The 21,336-nt window shown below is 36.3% G+C and overlaps 1 protein-coding gene across 1 annotated transcript in view; it reads right to left on the bottom strand.

The window, feature by feature from the left end:
- The window catches only part of LOC129742288 (nephrin-like), a 587,776-nt gene that overhangs the window by 144,712 nt on the left and 421,728 nt on the right, over positions 1-21,336 (bottom strand). The window contains exon 6 of the mRNA XM_055734170.1: positions 20,600-20,803. Within this exon, the coding sequence (XP_055590145.1) occupies positions 20,600-20,803 (204 nt within the window). The remainder of the gene's footprint in view (positions 1-20,599; positions 20,804-21,336) is intronic.

Below are 21,336 nucleotides of genomic sequence, written 5' to 3' on the forward strand. Positions count from 1 at the left end.
AAGCGATCTGCTCTTGCGGAAAGCGGAGCGCCCCCTTCGTGACGACCGGCACGGTAAACGGGCAGGTTTACCTTAAGAAGTGCCTACAGAAGCGCTTACTACCGCTATTGAAGCTGTACGAGGGCTCGACTGTCTTCTGGCCGGATCTCGCTTCGTGCCACTATTCAAAGGACATGTTGGAGTGGTACGAACTCAGACAACCAGAAGTCGTATATTATTTTTCAGATTATATCGTATGAATGTTATTTAAACTCATTTTCGTATATCTGCACCTACAATGTGCGGCCCATGCATATCTATTCTTTATCGTATTTAAATGCATTGCATGTTTTTATTACGACAATTCGTATATCTGCACCTACAATGTACGTCCCATGCATATTCTTGATCGTATTTAAATATTTTGCATGATATTATTACGACAATACAATCCAAATCAAGAAGATGTGTGCTAATGTACCTATATGGCCTCCAAAATGATACGTAAATACTATTTTTGCTGCATTATATACGATATGTTTACACGTACATATTTGCACGTATATTTCTGTTGCAAATTTGATATACCCACTAAATGGTTGTCTGGGAAGCCAACGGGGTCACCTTAGTGCCAAAGGAAATGAACCCGCCCAACGCGCCGGAGCTTCGCCCAATAGAGAAATATCGGAGGCGGACTTCAAGAGGAAATGGATTTCTGTTAAAAAAAAACTACAACCTGACGTTGTACAGAATCTTATGGACGGAGTGGAGAGGAAGGAGCGAGCATACGAAGTATGAATAAAAAGAATATGCCAAAAGTTGTTTAATAGTTTTTATTTTACTGTCTAAAATTTTCAAAAGTATCGATCTACTGGGCGAATTTCTACAGCGTTTTTTCCGTGATGCAATTTGATGTGACACACCCTTTATGCCAGAATAAAGCAGTACTTGCCCGGACTGTGTCTTGTGTTCTCCAGGGTTAGACCAACAGACTTCACTCAGTACCAGAATTTCAAGCTTGAAGCGGCTAGCTTCTCTAGCTAGTTGAACCAGCTTGCCTTGTTGGGCAAGGGTTTAAACGTTCAAAGTTTCAATTCGTCGTCGCCAAAGTTTCAGGTCGGTCATTTCATTATGTTTCCGTAACAATTTAATAAATCGGGAGCAATAGGTTGTTAGCCTAAGGTTCCTATCCCACGAGGGTTTTGCCATCATAGACTTACCTGGGGAACAGAAGCGTGCGGCCACCTTCTCAGTTTGCATGCGACCAAAGCATCCACCGAGGTTGGGTACCCGATCTCTGCTTACGTTACTCGAAATTGTCTGACTTTACTTAAAATGAGGAGTTCTACAATTTCTTATTTTTAGATTTTCAAATAGGGTTAAAGTAGCAAAAAAAAAGTACAGCTAGCCGGTTAGGGTCGTATAGACCCGGATTATTGTGTTGCTTATAAAATCAAAACTACCGAACCGATTATCACAAACTCTACAATTTTGAAATCGTTCAAATGTCTTTGGGTTTTTATCTGTATGGTCTTCAGAAAACGACCTTAAATCCAAGAAGTCCATAATAATATTTTATTTTGCATCAAAGATAACTCATTTTTTTTGAAATCGTATTGAAAAACTTTTGATTGACATCTTTTTAACTATATTTTTAACTTTATTTTCACGAGGATCAAGGAATTTTGACGAAAAAAATTACGTTCTGTTCAATTACATTCATTTAAAGAGATTGATAGGGAGACAGGTTCTGGTATTAGTATGGTTTTTTTTAAATTTACAAATAAGTTGATTGCATGTCATACTTAAACTATTTCAATTTATTGAAATCTTGATCTTGTTGAAATTTAAAAAGAAAAACACAATTTCTAGCCTTTGTCCTTATCAGGCCCAATACTTTAATCGGCAGCGAAAAAATATTCAAAAATTGAAATTTTAAACTTTAAATCTGCACTTTAAAGTTCATTAACATTTAACTTATTTTTATTATTTAAATTACCTTTTTAGAACCGATCTTGATTTTTAATCTATGAAAAGTTCCAAAACTGATTACAATTAGCAACTTTAAAGCACAATTTCAAGTAGGTTCTTTCAATATTTACAACAAAACATGGAATTATATAATTTAGAATTTAGATATTTTTAATGATTTATCGGACTTATAGTGCATTTTTGATATCGTTATTATTACTAGCTAAACTTAAATTTTGCACCCCTTCTTCCTATGGACGGGTCCTTCGCACGGGCCTGACAAACAATTTCAACGTATTGAGGACCAAATCTGAGATAGATCGACTTTTACTTTACGCTTTTTGTTATTTTTAACACAACTACTCTGAAACATTAAATTTTATTTTTGAATAATATTATAAGAAATCATGGACGACAATTCAAATAACTCACGAATTTTATATCTGCACATTCCATTCATTTTAGGTTAAAATACGGTTCAGCGAATTTCTGAAATCGCTTGTGATAAAAATATCTCCAAATAATTAAAATTTAGTTAGTTTCCAGTGGTTTTTATGCTGTTATAGATTAAAGAATTTATCAGCCTAGTTGAGTTCGCTCGTCACTCTTCATGAGGACGGTCGTGTTCATCGTTGCTCTTGAACCGCGGAAAAAATAAAACCGATTTTTAGCTTTGATTTTCAAGCACCCGTTGCGCCATGGCTGGCGAAAGCCAATCCTCGGCGTCAAGTGATCCACGAATGCAAACGGATGAAGGGAATCAACATCCGGAAGAAGACCGGCAAGAGGAAGTACCCGAAGAAATTGTAAACCGTATCCGAAGCTACCCAAGCTCAGCTAAGGGTCCATTCGCAGTGTTTGTCCGCCAAATTGATAAGCCCATAAACAGGCGCGGTCCTATGGGGGGGGGGGGGGTGATCGGGGTGATCACCCCCCCAAGCGGCAAAAAACCGTTACAAAAGACTCGCAAACGTTGGAATTTCTATAAAAACTTCGAACTTTTCCTAGTGGGTGTTCTTTCGAATTTTCAAAATTTTCCACTCCGTGGGGGTGATTGTTAGAATAAAAGAATTTAATAATTTCTTAAATTCTTAAAATTGGGTCCGCCAAACTAAAACAGCTGTTACTTGCAATTCTCTAGACCGATTTTCACCAAATTACTTTTGTTGAGGTACTTACAGTGTTTAATTTAATTTGCTGACCATATATGTTTCTTCTATACATTTTTTATACATTCATATCTATTCAATTTTCTAAAAACATCAAAAATTCTTCTTCTAAAATTTGAGGTGATGAACAAAATCTGATTGAAAATTAAGTTCAAGAATAAACCTCATAAAAAAGAGTTTTTCAAACATAGGCTCCGAAAACATGCCTATGTATCAATTTTTCCCAGATGAGATTAAACCAGTGATAATAATATCCCGTCATCACTCGACTGTTTTCTCGGGAACAAGGTAATCGCTCAAGACATTATTCTAATTTTTGACCATCACGGCTGGAGTTCCAAATTCACACCAATTATATCGTCGATGCTGCAGCTCATCAACACAATAATGATTAAAATTTTGAGTAGGAATTATTAATAAGCTAATTTAAGTTGCAAATCCACGCTGAATCTGCGCTCCAATCTGAAAATTCCGTTATTTCAATTGCAATTGATTAGGACTTTTCATTGAAAAATAGTAGAAACTTTAAGAAATGAACCCTGTATTATTTTTTTTTATTTTAAATTGTACAATAAGTTTGAAATTATTGAGTACATAATAATATACATATTGAGTGTACGAAGCAAAAATACGATTTTTTACTTTTTTACTAAATCATTCGTTTCAAATTTGTAACAATTTCTTTTGATTCAGTTCCAATAAATTTTAAAATCCATGAGAGCTTGAAATTTAAGAGAAAACAAATAAAAAAGAAGTACCGAAAGCTGCATACCTAAGAATTTAATTTTAATGATTTTGGTTTAGAATTAAATTTATATTTAGAAATTGAAGAATCGAAACAAGAGTTTATATTAACTCGTTTTTTTGAATCAAGATTTAGCAATATATGTACTTCAAAAAAGAAAAATTCAGTTCTAAATTCATAGCAATTGTTAACACTTTCTCAAATAAATGTTTGGATTTTCAGAGGTATTGTTGCTAAACGAGAATCACTAAAATATTGGTGAGAGTTTCGCGGTGATATATAGATACTCAAGAAAAATATTTTAGATAACTTGAGAATTTTTTCATATTTTCTTCTATAAAAATGTGTGTATTTTTTCATTTGTAAATTACATTTATATCGGAAGATTCTTAAATTGATACTTTTTTAAACAGCTGAACATACAAATGACGAAAATGATCATTTTTTATCAACAGTTGTTCGCAGTGAATGTTAAAGATTCGCAGATTGTTTTTTAAAGGGATGCATAAGTTGTTTAAAGGATATCAAAATATGTTTGTAGAGAAAGTTTTTTAAATTTCTTTAATTTCAAATTTAATACAAACCTCAAATTTAGTTCAATGAAATTTGAAGGGAAGAGGAGAAGCAAGGTCGTGTAATATTGTTTTTTTTAAAGAAGTGTATCATATTAAGTTCATCCAACTTTGATGATAAATCATTCAGATAAAAAAAATGTTTGAATCATTACAAATTTTATGCTGATATGAAATTTTTTTTTCAAAAACATTTTTTTAGATGAAAAGAATGTAAGAGCTAGTTTTGATTTTTGTTGGTGCCTGAAATTATTTTCAAATAGGTTTAAAAATTATTAGAGTAAATATTTCACTTTTCGGAAAAAAAACTTTTAAACATTACAATTAAAATTCAAAATATGGGTTAAGACCTTATTTCTTTCCCCAAGAACGCAAGTAATTTTGACTTCTGTGAAAAAAAATTGAATGTTCTCAATTCTGTAGAATAAAAGACTTTTAACGAATATTTAAAGAATCGTTTTTCAGCCTTAAGCAATTTTTTTTAAATTAAATAAAATCTTTGTTTTTAAAAACTTTTTTTAGTAATGTCAGAAATACTTGTCTTTACGAATTATTAAAAACTGTAGATTTTTCGGAATCAGTTTTTTTTCATGTTAACTTGTAAGTTCATCAATTATCGAATGATTGACTTCACTCAAAACTGAATCATTTAAAAAATTTAAGCTCCATATCACCGAAACGAGAGATGATAAACAAAATCTAGTTGAAGATTCGAGTTCATCGCACCAAAATCTACTTAATCAATCATTTAAACATAAACACCAAAATGCATTCTCTTGAATTTTTTTGGTAAGACGTTTTTATTAGAAAAAAATAAAAAAATTTCAAATGTTACAAAACTAATCATTTTTATCTTCATATTAAGGAAGAGTTTAATCACCGTGATTTTGTTTGTTAATTTAATTTATCGACCTTATCGATGAAAATTAAAAGCACATAACTAACAACATTTTAACATTATGAAAATTGTTGGCAAATAGGAAGTTAGAAGAAATGTATGGATGTTGAAAATGAGAGATTAGAATTTTATAAAAAGCATTTTAATCACATGTCATCCATTTTTTCCTCATGGATCCAAAAAAATAAACAAATTAATTAATATGGTTAAAAATTAACGTTATTATCAATTATTCTGACCTGATCTGATTTTTTGTTAGAATTCAAGTTTAATTTTTTATCAAATCTGGTGTTATATTTGATGTAATTTTTTTCTGGTTCAAATTATGGCTTCATTCCAAATTTTAATCGCATTCCGTTTCTGATGTTTTCAAAATACTTGATTTTTTTCAAATACAAAATAAAAACCAACATTTCGAATAATATATTAATGACTAACCAGAAATAAAATTGATTTGAAATTTTGATTCTGATTTATTTTGATTCGTATCAGAAATTTTTTTTTCGAGTTTGTTTGATGATTATGGGGTTGAATATGGTTTTGGAAATGAATTTGCTTATTTATTGTCCTTTTTTTGGTATTGTTATTATTTCAAACAAAATTTGAAATTCGAAACCCCCAACCCATGGACGTGTCCTTTGCAGGGGTCTGGTGTGTAGCAAATATTTAAGACTCATTTGAAACTGCAAACTCAACCCCCCCTCCCTCCCCCCACTCGCTCTCTCCAAATGCACTTTTTTTCGCCATGTATTTAAAAACGTTATTGACTGATTTTTGAAAATTTGGAAAATCACCCCCCCCAAGAGCCAGCTCTAGGACCGCCCCTGCCCATAAACCTGCTTCTTGTAGCTAGGGAGCTTCATGAAACCTACGATACCCTTCTTGAAACAAAACAAGTTAATTTTAGCAAACTTCGGTTGCTTTTTGGAAATCGAAATGATGCTAATAGTGTGGTGCACAACGAAAAATTGAACAAATTATATCGTGTATTGTTCCAATACTCTTCATTTATTTTAGTTCTCCTCACTGTGGAAATGTGATTCGAGCAATTGAATTCACATTTACATGTTGTGAGGATCACATTATGCATCCGTTTCCTGTTTGCCACAGATTCCAAATGCTTCGTTTCACGATTCGTTAGTCCAGGCACCTGTTCTATTACCGGATTATCCTCAGGCTCACTCTCGCTCATGCTACCGTACTCAGCTATAAACTCCATTTTTTGGTTCGGATACAGTTTACCATCCCTAGCCGCGAAAATCTGACTGATTGTGAAAAAAAATATCTGGAAATGGTTCGTCGCATGCTACGATGGATGTACGTCATTTGGTCTTGGAAATAGTGAAAAATAATAGCTGTTTCCACAACAAAATGACGTTGGTAACATAACTTCCGTTAATAAACCTTTTTCCACAAATCATGTATTTGGCCATGTTTTGTCATCGTTTAAACTCATAGTGTACAGATTTGATTATTGAAATTTGCTCGGAGGCTCAATAAAAAAACGTTTTTGCAAAAAGCTCCGTACTGAAAATTTTACTCGCTGGCGCATACGTCAGATTGCCAGATTACGGCAGTGTTGTGATCCGAATTTTATTGTAACAAAAAATGACAACTTTTATTCAAGTATCTGAACCCCGATGTCTTTGGAAACTTTTATTATGTACATTTGGTTGAAATAAGGCTGGCAAGTGGTAGATAATGTGCAACTCGAGAAGGTACACCAAATCTTCGAGAAGTGGTCATATATTTAGCTTACAACTCCAATTCTCAACCTTCCCGTGGTACTGGCTAGGGGCTCTACCAACGCCCGGTGGTAGATGGTGGGGTTAGCTGCGGGCCACGTGAGCCCTTGACTGCAAAAAACATCTGGCAACGAATATTGAACAAGAAATTTCGAATGGAAATCGGGCCCACGCCACGAAAATGCCGGAGATTGGAAACTTGGGACATGAAACTGTCGATCTCTAAATTTAATGGACAGTACTCGCGTGCTCTCCAATGAATTGAAGAGCCGCAAATTCGAGATCGTACATTCCACGGTACGTACGTTCCGAGATGGTCATACCACTGGATCCACTGGATACTCGATTTTGTTTGTTGGATAATTTTCCAGCAGTACGCCATGTTGATTTTATTGTTGTTGAATTTTATCGACGTTTTTGACGAGTATTTAAAAACTGTTTTTTACCAGTTGTCCAGACGTTTCGAGCTATTTTTGCGTTCGCTCCTCTTCAGGGGACATAAAAATATATTTTTTAAATTACAATTTAATACTACAATTACAATTTTTGATTTCAAACTTACAAACTACTGGCTTTCGTCCTTTGTAATTTGTTCTGGCTCTGTTTGTTTTGTTTTTCGTTTACATTTGTGTGTCAGTGTCTGTGTTTATTTGGAAATGACGAGGTCGTAAAGGGTGATACGGTCAAAATTGGGTCAAGGGAAAATGCGTGTAAATCGGTGAAATCGTTTATTCAAAAAATTAAATTAAATTTCTTTTTCAAGTTGAATTTGTATAAAATTCAGGAAAAATATTCAGTTAGGGGTGACCGTCGATGACGGACAACTTTTACGTTTGAAGAAATTTTTCAAAAATTTTCAAATCCGAATTCAAATTGTTAATATTTTGCTGAAGTGAATCTTAAGTCAAAACCGAAGATTTGTTATGAAGATCTATTAGATATTTCGAGAATCTAGAAGAGAAATACCCAGTTTGAATGTGGAAATCTCTGGCGTTATAAAGCAGGCTGACCTTGATCTCGAAACAGTGGTACTTCAAGGCAAGGGAGTTTTTAAAGATCCAAGAATTGCCCATGTAGATGTTCTCGAATGCCACCAGCTAGTCGAGTCACGGTACAACGATGGGCGAAAAGTTTACGTGCCGTCGTTCTCAACGCAAGTTACCTTTTCTGGTACTATCTTGCCAGACTTCCTAGAGGTAGGAAAAGTGCTTATCCCTGTGCGCATGTACACTCCTAAGCCCATGATTTGCAAAAAAATGCCAAAAATATGGACACACAATTCGCTTTTGTGGTAACAAAGCTAAGTGTCAAAAATGCGGTTTACCACACGAGGCTTCCAGCTGCCCTTCCCAAATAGATGCTTGCCTACATTGTAAAGGTACGCACTCATCTATTCGAGAATGTCCGGAATATAAAAAACGGGCACAAGCATCGAAAGCAAATCTCATCCGACGATCGAACATCAGCTACGCAGAAATTATTCGCTCATCTTTGCCAGATCTCGAGGGACCCAACCGATTTGCTGTTCTGAGCGATGCCAATGACAACGAAGAAACACCTAATAGGAATGACGCCCCACAGCCGAACACACATCGAAAGCGACCAAAATCATCTTCTCTTCCTGTAAGTATTGCTATGAAGCGGACTAGGGAGAGCAAGAGTTGGCCGACGATCGTCGAATCTACAGCCAGCCAGAAAAACTTTATTCAACCACAAACGTCAAGCAACACATTACCTACCAGAGTACCAGTTCCAAAGCCTACACCCAAACCGAAGCCGTCGATGTCGCCGCTCAATAACCACGAAAAGATGATTACGGACCTCATAGTTCTTGTTACCCTCGTATTCAGTTTAGACGAACAATTGACAGAAATGCTGCTGCAATTGAAACCCGTTTGGTGTGCAATCCTCGCTAAGCTTATCGAAACCCGGCCGCTCTTGGTTAACTTGTTGCCAAAAGTTTGAAATGTATTTTTTGGTTTTAGTTTTAAGTGATACACGGCGCTTTTATGGTTTATGACCGAGTGTGCCTTTTAGAAAATAAGTTATGGTGTGATCAGCCTAGTTTTTTTTAAATATAAGCTTATTATTCTGTAAATAAAAACAATGGTTCTAAAGTTTTTCTTGTATTTCCATTCCTGACATATGACATCGGAAACCAAAAACTTTTTTTTTTACTAGAAATGAATCTTTAAATCTGCCAAAGTTTTGCTGAAATTGTGAAATTTCATTAATTCAACCGGGTTGGTCACTAGATTGTGTCGATCTGGGGGTGTTTTTGAATTTTTCAAACCATGGGGCCCAAAAAGCTTCGTTTTGATTAAAAACTAATCAATGATATTTTGCAAAATTTTGAAGTAACGTTTACATGAGTAAATTTGAACTTTTAGGTTTGTATGGGAAAATTGAATATTTTGTACTGAAAAAACACCATCATTTTTGTTTCTTCTGTGGATCCAAGCCTGTTAATTGTTTTTGTGCCAATTCATAAGTTCTACAATGGAAATTTTTCGCTAAACATCTTTGTTCATGGCCGTAACTTCGAGTCTGGATTGGCAAAAAAGGTATAGTAGCTGTTTAACAGAAGTTTGACATTGAAAAACAATAAATTCAAATGACATCACTGCTTGTGCCTCGCGAAGTATTGCATGGGAAGTAGTCATGAAATACCTCGCTAGTCAACCAACAGTGATGTCAATTGAATTTATTATATTTCAGTGCCAAAAGACATGCCCCCATTGAACACCTAATAAGTTTTTGATACAATAAGATACGAAGTTATGGTCTTGGACAAGTTGTTCAGCGGATAATTTTCTTCGAGAATTGGCACAAAAACAATCATCTTGCTCCGTTCCATAGAAGAAACAAAAAATATGTTGATTTTTCAGAACAAATATTCAATTTTCCCAAACAAATCTAAAAGTTCAAATTAATTCATACGAACGCTACTTAAAAATTCTACAAAAAATCATGAATGAGTTTTTAACCAAATCGAAGCTGGTTGGACTCCAAGGTTTGAGAAATTCAAAAATGACCCCAAACCGACTCTGTTTGATGGTCCTGATCTTCCCCAGCAAACATAACATCGCATTAGAAATGTCAGCTCAACTCGTTAACAATGTTAATGCGAATCGTAATTCCTACCAAACCAAGTAAATGATCGTAAAAATGTTTAGTTAAAGTCTACCGACTCGGATATGACAAAATTGCGCCATGTTTTCAAATATGTCTCTCGCATGCGGGATTCAAGTGAGAAAACAACCTTGTTGTTCTCTCTGCGATTAGCAGTGCAACCAGATTTCTAAAAATCAGAGGGTCCATTTGGTTAAACTGTCCAATGAGAGAAGCAGCAAATATTGTCGCTGGCAACGGTTTGCATGCGTTGAGAGCAAAACTTGCGCTCTCTCGCATACTGTCAGGATGTACGGTAAAAGGTGTTGTATATCGTCCAATTTTTACAACACTTATCGCATAAGCCAGAAGTTAAAAATATGTATGTATATTGCCTCCACTTTAGTACGTAAATGCTGTTTTTTCGAGTTATATAAGATGATTTTATAATGTATATGAAACGTATAGCAAAGTTTGTTGAGAAATATACCTACAAAAATGTTTGCTGGGTCGTTCCAAACATGCCATCTATTTTGACCATTTTGTGATACGACTCAATTTTCAGACACAAAAATTACACAAAAAAAATTATAGCATTTTTTATTCTTTATGAATAGATAGTGAACATGTAAATAATTCCAGAATGGTAGAGTGTATGAAAATCGGCCCAGAAGTTTTGAAGATACAGCCAAACTAGAAATCCGGCTTATTGTCTTTTTATTAACCGCAAAGGAAGTTTAAAATAAATACCAAATTACTATTCGATAACAGAAAGCATATAAAGATAAACATAACGTATCGAAAGTTTATACTTACCCATCAGACGTTTTCGATCAATACATCAAGCCAAAGAGCAATAAAACCATTCCGTTTGGTAAATTTCGAAAGTGTTTCCTGTGAAAACAACTGGGGGAACTTTTCTCCCTACGCAAACAGGAAACAAATCAAAGGGTGTGGGTGGGTGAAGACGAGTGTGTGGGCGGAAGATAACTGATTGCACCTAACGTTGTTGAGCTTGTCTTATTGAAAACTCTGTCGAAGTTGTTATTCTGTTGTTGCCTAGAAGTTGGTCTCGCAATCTCGTGCTCTTAAGGTACTAAGAAGGGAAGAGATGCTGGAGCTTCCTTTCTCCTTGATTCGATGGTTGGTTTCGGACTGTGTAAAGGAAGACCCAAACGTGGTTAGTTATAGTTTTGCGGTGGTTGCCAGGGCTTCTGCTGCCGGTGGTGTCTCAACTCATCAGTTTCCTGATTGAATGCTGGTACTGAAACACGGTCGTAAATGTAATTAATTGTTTCTTGCTGTTTGTAGCAAAGTTTTGTTGACAGCGCTTGGATAAAAGCAGGAAAGAACAGACCGGATGGAACTTGTTACATCAACCGGGCAACCAACAGGTTAACTTTTAGACATTACTCAAGGAAATTGATGTGGAAGATCAACTAAGCGCATGACGAAGAATGCTGGGCTAGATTTGTAGCTCGGACTCTCATCTAAACTTTCAATTCAATTCAAACTCAATCAATTGAAGCCTTGTTTGGAGAATGTTGAAATTATTTTATGATTTGGAGAATCGATTAAAGTTGTGATTGGAAAACTATTTTGAAAGTTAAGACCGGTATAAAATTACTTGGTTTGCAGTACCAGCTCATGAACTGTAATTCACCGGCAGTGATGTTTGGGCAACTTAACTACTGATTTAGTGAAAAATATAAACACATTTCACGCGCTTGTACCGCTCACAAGTGATTTTCATTCATTCTCGAATAGAAAAATCTCAAAATCGTGAATAGTTTCGATTATCGAAATCACAAAAACATTTTGACAACTTTCCGAGACGATTCTGAAACACTAATTTGGAACATTTTATTTTTAATAATTCAAGATTTGAAAATAATTTCAACTATTGAAAAAATTTAAATTTTTTTTGGTGAATATTTTAACAAAGATCGTGAGAAACAGTAATTATTGAAAGTACGATTCCTCAATATGTTGTGATGTTAGTGCGAGTCAGAATGAGGAAAAAATTAGAAAATGATACTGAAAATTCAAGATTTAACAAATCGGAAAAACATAATATATTACTTTCAAAAGTGTACAGTAAATTTGAAACCTTTAAAGAATGGTTCAGAATAGTTTGAAGTTTCGTGACCTGTTGTATTTAAACTGAGTGAATTCACGTAACAATTGTATAGAGTGTAATGATTGTTTGGTTGGCCAAACCGAACACAACAGAAATGAGTGTGTAGATGTGATTGTGATTTCTAGTTTGAATGTGTGTGTAACTGCGAAGTCTCCAGATTTCGCTTGAGAAAGGAAACGATTTCGAAATTGAAATTTCTCTAGAAATATTAAAAATACTAAATATGCACACTAAAATAGGAAACTGATTTTTAAAACCATTTTCTCACTCAAAACCATCACACAAAGTTTAAAAAAGTTATAAATTTTATTAATACGATTCAAATTAAATCCGAATCAAACTTTCAAATCAACGTTATTTCCGGTAAGTTATCAATAAATTATTCAAAACGATTCTCTTTATTCTGAAATATTTTCATGTTATGTCGAAAATGTCCCGAATTTTATGAAATAAATTATATTTATTTTCTTAAGTTTCAGGGAACCAAAACTAATCAAAACCACTTCACACAAATGTGAATTTTGTGGCCTTGTGTAATTTATCGAAACTTTTTTGAATGAGGAACTAACGTTTCGAAGAACAAAAGAAACAAAATGAAATTGAGGCTCATAATCGGTTTCTGAAAGAATATTTCATATCATTATTAAATTTGTAATGATACATCTGAAAACAACCGCCGCACACAGGGGAAAACGATGTAAAAACGTGATCGAAATTGTTTACGCCAAAACGAAGCGTTTTAGACCCATAGTGTCTTGGGAACATTTTACCTACATATTAAGCACTTTAAAATGAGCTTTTGAAAAAAAAATTCAATCACCTAGCAGTGAGATAGAAAAATTATTTTTTGTAATTTTCATTTTAGAGCATACATGTATTTAGCAAGTTTTTAGATTGTAAAAAATGTAGCAGTTTTGTCGAAGAAGTCAACTTCGAAGAAGCTAATCCAAAAAATGTCAGAAAGGTTCAAAATTTAAAAAATATTTTTTATTCAAAATTTTCAGTTTTTTAACTACATCTTTTCAGGCCGAGCTTATTCAAGCACACTTTATAAAAATATTCAGACTGAAACGAGTTAGATTGAAAAAACTAAGAAAAAAAGCTGTATTAAAACACCTGTATCTTTCTAGTTCGGATGAGTTCGGTTCATTTTTTGGTTGCATCAGAATCAAACAGGTTCCACCGTTATAAAAACATGGAGTTTACAACGTTAAACTATTTATTTTGTAGCCTGATAAATGATTTAAGTTAGCCATTTCGCTCTGTGAAGTAGTTCTGCCTACCCGTGGTGCAGAGTGAAAACGTGTCTGCTTTATGCAGATGTACGGCCGAGAGAACTACACCCCCTCCCCTCCTTATGAAGACCCTCGCTATCGAACACTGATCACGGCAATGGAAACACTTTGGAAACCGACTCCATTTGGTCTCACGGGGAACTCAGACCCGGTGACCCTAAAAAAGAGCGAAGGATCCGTCTGTCCGGCAGGATCCTTCGGACAGCGTTTCCAAGCGGGCGGAAGGCCCTGCAGAAAAGGCAGGTGAGCCGACGAGCGCAAATACCGGATGGCGACGGTATCGCGCAAAAGGGGGAGGCCCAAAGGTACGGAGACGGGAAAAGCCAAACCCCGACCCCAACGACGCAAACGTCACGTACGCGGATGTTTTGCGACAGATGCGTACTAATGAGGACCTCACCGATCTCGGCGAAAAAGTTCGGAGAATCCGTCGGACACGTACCGGCGAAATGATCCTCGAACTAAAGCGTGGTGCGGGAAACTCCAGCGGAATCCTAACGGCTAAGGCAGCCGAAGCCCTTGGCGACAAGGCTGGGGTACGTGCCCTCTGTAAGGAGGTGACCATCCGGGTTAAAAACCTGGATGAAGTTCCGACGGAAGATGAACTGCGGGTGGCACTGGTAGAGCAGTGCAAAATCCGCTCTGACCAGATGTCGATTCGTTTGCGGAATGCCCCCCCCAGATCTGGCATGCAGATTGGGCTGGTCAAACTTCCGGTTGCAGCAGCAAACGCCGCACTTAGGTGTGGGCGGCTTAAGGTGGGATGGTCTATCTGTCAGATATCCATCCCCCAGCAACCGGACATGTGCTTTAAGAGCTTGTTGAACGGTCACAAGTCGTTCGACTGCACTTGGCCAGACAGAAGCGGCATATAATGGCGCTGCAGCGAAACCGGCCACAAGTCGGCTAACTGCAAGAAGCCTGCTTAATGCCCTGTCTGGGCTGGAGACCACGCTGCTGTCAACCCTAGGTTCCCCGCCTACAAAAAGGCGCAGGCGGTACCACCCCAGGTGCCAAGAGCATAGAGGCCGTCCAACTTAACCTCAACCACTGTTACACAGCACACCAGCTGTTGCGGCAGATGACAGTTGAGGAAAAGTTGGACATCGCGCTAGAAGCAGACCCATATCGTAGAGCCGCGAATGGCATTAATTGGGTGACCGATGTTGCCAAGCTGGCCGCGATATGAGTAAAAGGTAGTTTCCCCGTACAAGAGGTGGTGGAAACTGAACACGAGGCCATGGTGATAGCCAAGGTTAACGGGATCTACTTCTGTAGCTGCTATGCCCCCCGCCCCCCCCCCCCCAAATTGGTCTTTGGAGAGCTTAGGCACTATCGTTGATAAGATTGTTGAGGTGCTTACGGGGAGAAGCCCCGTCGTTATAGCTGGCGACTTTAACGCGTGGGCCGATAAATGGGGTAGCCGCCTCACAAACCCCAGAGGTCAAATAATCTTAGAAGCCCTGACGAGGCTTAATGTGGATCTGGCCAACGTAGGGAACACCAGTACCTACCAGGGTTGGAACGGGAGCGAGTCAACCATAGATGTCACCTTCGGTAGCCCGGGGTTGGTATGCGATTGGATGGTGAGCTACACGAATAGCGATCACTTCGCGATCCGCTATCGGCTAGGATCCAGTACGCGGACAGGTAGACGTGAGTCTTGGACAGGGGAACGCCTCTGGAAGACAACACAGTTCGACCAGAACGTCTTTGTCGAAGTGTTGCACTGGAAGAGGAACCTGGACAACCTGTCCGCGGAAGAACTTACGAGGGTTCTAGCTCGCGCTTGCGATGCTGCGATGATGAGAAGGGCCAAGCGTAAAAACACTAGGTCACCCGTCTACTGGTGGACAGAGGAAATTGCGGGCCTGCGTGCCGATTGCCATAGGGCAAGGCGCAGGATGCAGAACGCAAGAACCCAAGAAGAGAGAACGGAGCGTAGGCCACTCTTCACAAGCGCGAGATCGGCTTTCCGCAGAGCCATCAACGCAAGTAAGAGGGCACGTTTCAAGCAGTTATGCTGTTAATTCCGGCTCTTTGCAGAGTTGGTAGTTGTTCCGGCTTCTCTTTAGAAGTTGGGAACGATTGTTGGTGGGACCGATTTCTTTCAGTAAGTCACGACTCAAAACGAGGTTAGGTTTGGTGTGAACAGGCTTTAACTGTAATAGGTATCCGGACATTTCAAGCCGCTCACCGTATGATGACAATGACTGACAGAATTTTACGCTGACACGGTGAACATGCATTCCATTATGAAGTTCCTTCATAGTCTTCCGGTAATTGTTCCGGAACGACAAAATTTTGCGACGTGTTCGTTGGTTGCTTTTCCGGTTCGAACTGAACTCGCTAAGTGTTTTCAGTCTAACAAAGAACAAAGAGAGTTCAATTTTTAATTCATAAGGTCGAACTCAGCTTTGCTCCCTCGCCGAGGGAAAAAAAGATCAATTTTGAGTTCGCAGTTCGAACTCCGTTTTGAGTCATCGCAAGGAGGAAAAAGGGTACCTAACTTTTAGTTCATATAATCGAACTATGTTTTGAACCTCGGTCGTACTTAATTTTGAGTTAAAATAAAGGAGCGTGTATGCCGTGAAGCCAACGACTGTCCATGGGGTGATGCCTATCGGATAGTCATGGGCAGAAGAGAGTTGAATTTTATTTCGAAGCATTATCATCACTTACCGAATTCGGCACGGTTAGTTCGATAAATCAATCAAGAAACATAAAATACGGAGATGAATCTCTTCTCAAATAATCATTATATTTGTTTACTAATTGTTTGTGATAAGCGATAAGCGCTTTGAATTAGAGATTTCTAACATTTACATAACATCCAGTGATTACGATTAGCGATCGCTTAGTTTGAGTGAGTTAACGATTTTATGCGCGCCGCTAACTTCGCTGAACACTGATCAAATTTGAAAGAGGATAATAATGCTCATAGCTTTGCAGTGACTTGTCAGAATACACATATTTCACTGAAAAATCATTAAAAAAAACCTCACCAACCAACCTTATCACACAAACCAAAATATAATAAATTCAAATTTTCAATAAATGTCAGATCACGTTAAAAATTAACCAGCATAAACAATTTTTAAGAAAAAATATAATGATTGTTATTTATAATTCATCTTATTTCACTTTTCTTTTCTTAATTTTTGATGGAAGTATTGATTTAAAAAATCCACTGTACTAGGTATCTTGAATTTTGGAAAAAAATAACCCGATTAGCAATATGAATTCTTGATAAGGAAAAAACATTCTGAACTCCAATAGTAGATAATTGAATTTTATTTGATGAATAGAAGAAAATATTGATTTTTGATCAAAGCCAAAGATTAAACCCTTTTCTGTATTGAAATTCATTTAGTAATTCAAACAAAAAACAAAAAAGTTCTGAAGTTCAAGATAATAACTTTTTACATATATTTAGAATACAACATGTTTAGTTATATTAACAAATTACAGATTGGGAAATGATCAATAAGAAACTGATAAAATAAAAAAAAAATGAATTCCAAGTTTTTTTTTTGTAAATATTCAAACCACAAAGTTAATACAAATTAAGTTAAAATTGCGCATTAAAATTTTACTTATAAGTTGGTACTTCGAATCAAATCAATTATAGATAAGATGAATTAAAATTCATGGTCGATTAAAAAACATTATTTAATTGCAATATTGGGTCCTGCAAAGGACAGAAGATAGAAACTATGTTTTTCTTATTAAAAATTTAGTTTCAAAAGCAGTAGATTATGTTTTTAGAACACAAAAATTCAGATTTGAAAAACAAAGAGAAACTTAAGATATTTCGTTAAATGTAAATAGTTTTTATTTAGAACTAGCTGATCCCATACGAACTCCGTTTCGCTTTCAACTTAGAATATGTCATGAACAATTTGCATGAAAGTCAATTAAAAAGCATTTTGCAAATGCACTTTTGAATTCATTGTTAAGTAATAATTGCAAAAATATTTTACGATCACTCTGTCTGTCGTCAGCTACTAAATTTGGAATCAGGAATCAATGGACCGTACCAAAAAACTCCGTGTATAAATATCGACTCAATCGTTGCATAACAATGCAATCATTGCCAAAAAGTTAAATCCCTTTCGGTGGCCTCTTATACAATCTTTGATATCTGAAAACGATTGCCCTTCCCTCAAAACTCCCGTGTACCAATTTTCATAGCAAACCGTTGTATAATAACGTCAATATTGCTAAAACAGTGGAAAATTAATTAATATGGACGACCCCTTCCGTCGACCCCTGGCAAAATATTTGACATCTGAAATCGATTGCCCGTCCCTGAAATCTAACGTGTGCAAAGTTTCATCTCAATCCGTTGTATAGTTTCGATGATATAGCAAAATTATTGAAAGGTTAATATGGACGACCCCCTTTGCCAGCCCCGTACACTGAATTTAATACCTGAAATCCATTGCCCGTCTCTCAAAACTCTCGTGTACTAATTTTCGTCTGAATCCGATGTATAATAACGACAATATCGCATCAACAGTTAAAAGTTAATATGGACGACCCCTTTGGCCGACTCCTGATTTTGATTTGGATAATTGAAATCAGTTGTTCGTCTCTAATAACTCCTATGTGCAAATTTTCATCCCAATCCGATGTATAAAAACGTCAATATCACTAAGATACTGAAAATTTTATATGGACGACCCCTTTTGCCGACCCCTTACACTGAATCTGATACCTCAAATCGATTGCCCGTCACTCAAAACTATCGTGTACCAATTTTCATCTGAATACGATGAGTAATAACGTCAATATCGCAAAAATAGCGAACAGTTAATATGGACGACCCCTTTGGACGATCCCTTACACAAAATTTGTCACCTGAAATCGATTTCTCGTCTTTCAAAACACCCATGTGCAAATTTTCAACACGATCCGACGAAAAGTCAAGTCAATATTGCGAAAACAATATTTGCCTTCTATGGACGACCCCCTTCAGAAGGGGTCATCCGAAAATCTAAAAACATTTTTCATCATTCCTGGTCCTAATGAGTATCCATGCCAAATTTCAGACCTCTAGCTCTTAAGACGGCTGAGTCTATAGAGGACAAACAAACAAACAAACAAACAAACAAACAAACAAACAAACAAACAAACAAACAAACAAACATACAGAAATTGCTTTATATATATATAGATTCGTTAAATTTATTTGAAAATTAAATCAAAATATGAAGAAGAAAAAGATTAATTACTTAAAATTTTAGAAGGATTTTTTTTCATAAAACTCGTCCAATCATTTTAAAAAGAATTTAATTGACAACTTCAAGGAACAGCATTTTGATGCCTAAGATTGAATGATTGATTTGGTAGATTTAAGCGTCTTGAACTCGAATCTTTTTTCAAATTTTGACTATCACTTTGCGTTTTGGTGATATGGAGTTTATAAGCTTTAAAATGCATCAGTTTTAAGCGAAATCAATCATTAACAACTAATGAAGTAATATATCTACGACTACAGAAAACAAATCTGATTCTGAATTTTTTTACTATACCCATTAAATTTAATGAAGGAATGATATTCAAAGATGATGATGCATAGTCTAGAAAAGTTAAATTCTACAGTTTATTAGATTTTTGCTTTAAAAATATTTAAGAACAATTTGGCTTAAAATTTCAATGAAAATGAGTAAAGGTACACAAATTGAAAATCTTTATTACTTTTTCGCAGAATTCAAAATTACTTGAAGTCTTGACGAAAGTGGAATATTGACTTTACCTTGATTATTAAATCTTTTATTTTTGTTTTAAAATTTAACTAACAAAATGCAGTAATTTCTAAAATGATTTTCAAAAATTTGCAAAAGTTATTCAAAAAACAAAAGCTGATAATAAAACTGCATCTTTAGATCCAGGGCACCAAAATTGGTCGAAAATAAGCTTCTAAGTTCTTTGCACCTCGAAGGATGTTTATTTCGGGGCCTTGTATAATTAATCAAAACGTTTTTCAATGTGATGTTGAGAACTAAGAAGAGCAAAAAACACAAAACCAAACTGAGACTGAAATTGAGTTGTTAAAGAATATTTCATATCAGCACATTTTTTGTAAATCAAAATTTTAAGTAAAAAAGTAGAGAATACTAGGTGGTAGATTTTAATTTGCTAATTCTGATGACCATCCTGAGTCATGATACATGGCTTCCAACTTGTTGATGCATAAAATTAGTATTCGGTGAATTTATTTTTAAGTTAATATGTTTCAAATTCTGAATTTGTTTGGTTACACTTCTGGAATAAAAACCCATTGTAAAGACGAGGTAGAGTTTTTGTATGTCAAGTTTAGAGTTTCCATGCTAAAGGTTGATTAAAATGCAAATCGAAATTTACTCTTGAAAACTAGTTTCAATTCGTGAACGGTATATACATATGTATTTTATGTCGTAAAATAAAATGTCTCAAGCCTAGGATGATTGAAGATTAATTTCCGCCGAAGGCGAGAAAAATTTCTGATTTTTTGTTAACACTTATTTAACACCTTTGCTTCTTCAAAAATTTTACTTGGAAAAAATCTTCATGGGGGGGGGGGGTTAATCCCCTTAACCCCCCCCCCCCTCGTTCGCATGGCCTTGGTGATGATAGAAAAATTTTGGTTTCAACTAGCTCATTGTTTCAAAGTATGAATTCAAATGTTCTTCTCTTGATGAACTGTCGCTCCAACTTTTTTTTTTTTTTTTGTAAATTCTTTATTTGAAACGGCTCATACCTTTAGGCTATGTCGCTCCTACTTAACAATGTAGGTAATGAAGATTATTTGAAGAAAAATGCATACATTCTACTATTGGTTACAGACTTTAGAGAAACATACTATTTTCCAATGACCCACCGGGAGTTGATGTAATCAACATTCTAGAAAGCCCCACTTGGAGACCATTTTAAATAACAATCCCAAACTATGTTCCTATAAGAGAAACCACATTTCCGATTCTACTCACGGTGCAGATCCAACACGTAGCTGCTCTCCTTCGGTTCGGCCAGCAGGGTGTTGCTGGTCTGGCAGGTGAATACGGAGTTCAGGTCCCCCCGCTGAATGGCCGGCCAGAGCAATCGATTTTCGATTACATCCCCGGAATTGTGTTCGTACTGCTCATCCACCAGGATGCCGTTGATGAGCCACTTGACCGATGGCTGAGGGCGTCCTGCAAAGAGAGATTTTCCCGAAAAGAACCCGTGATTAGTAAGCGTTAATTATTTCTGATTGAGTGTGTGCCGATATGGTGCTTCTGTGTGTTTGTGTTTGTCTGTGTGTTTGTTCCCCCATTGATGGTCTGATACTTGATCGGATCGGTCGTTTCAAACTTTATAAGTCATTGAAATGTGGCGCAAGTTGCAAAATTGCACTTCACACAATGTCACCAAATTAGAAAATCGGCCAGCCCGGGTAGGACCAAACATCGCATGGCATAGCCCGCCCAAACGGTTTGTGACATACCGCATGGCACAACTTGTGGTCGGAGTCGGATCAATAATTTCCCACAGCACATTGTCAACATGACCCACGGAAAGGGGTCACTAGTCAGGGAAAAGACCTACGAGTATCTGAGTGTTGGACTGGCTCAAATATGAACTTTTCAAAGTTCATGGGCAAAAATGTATGAAACTTAGTTTTTTTTTGTAAATGGATGTAATATACGGTTCAAAAGTTCTTGACGAGACAAGAAAAAGTCACTAT

Source organism: Uranotaenia lowii, chromosome 2, assembly GCF_029784155.1.
Source record: "Uranotaenia lowii strain MFRU-FL chromosome 2, ASM2978415v1, whole genome shotgun sequence".
Lineage (NCBI taxonomy): Eukaryota > Metazoa > Arthropoda > Insecta > Diptera > Culicidae > Uranotaenia > Uranotaenia lowii.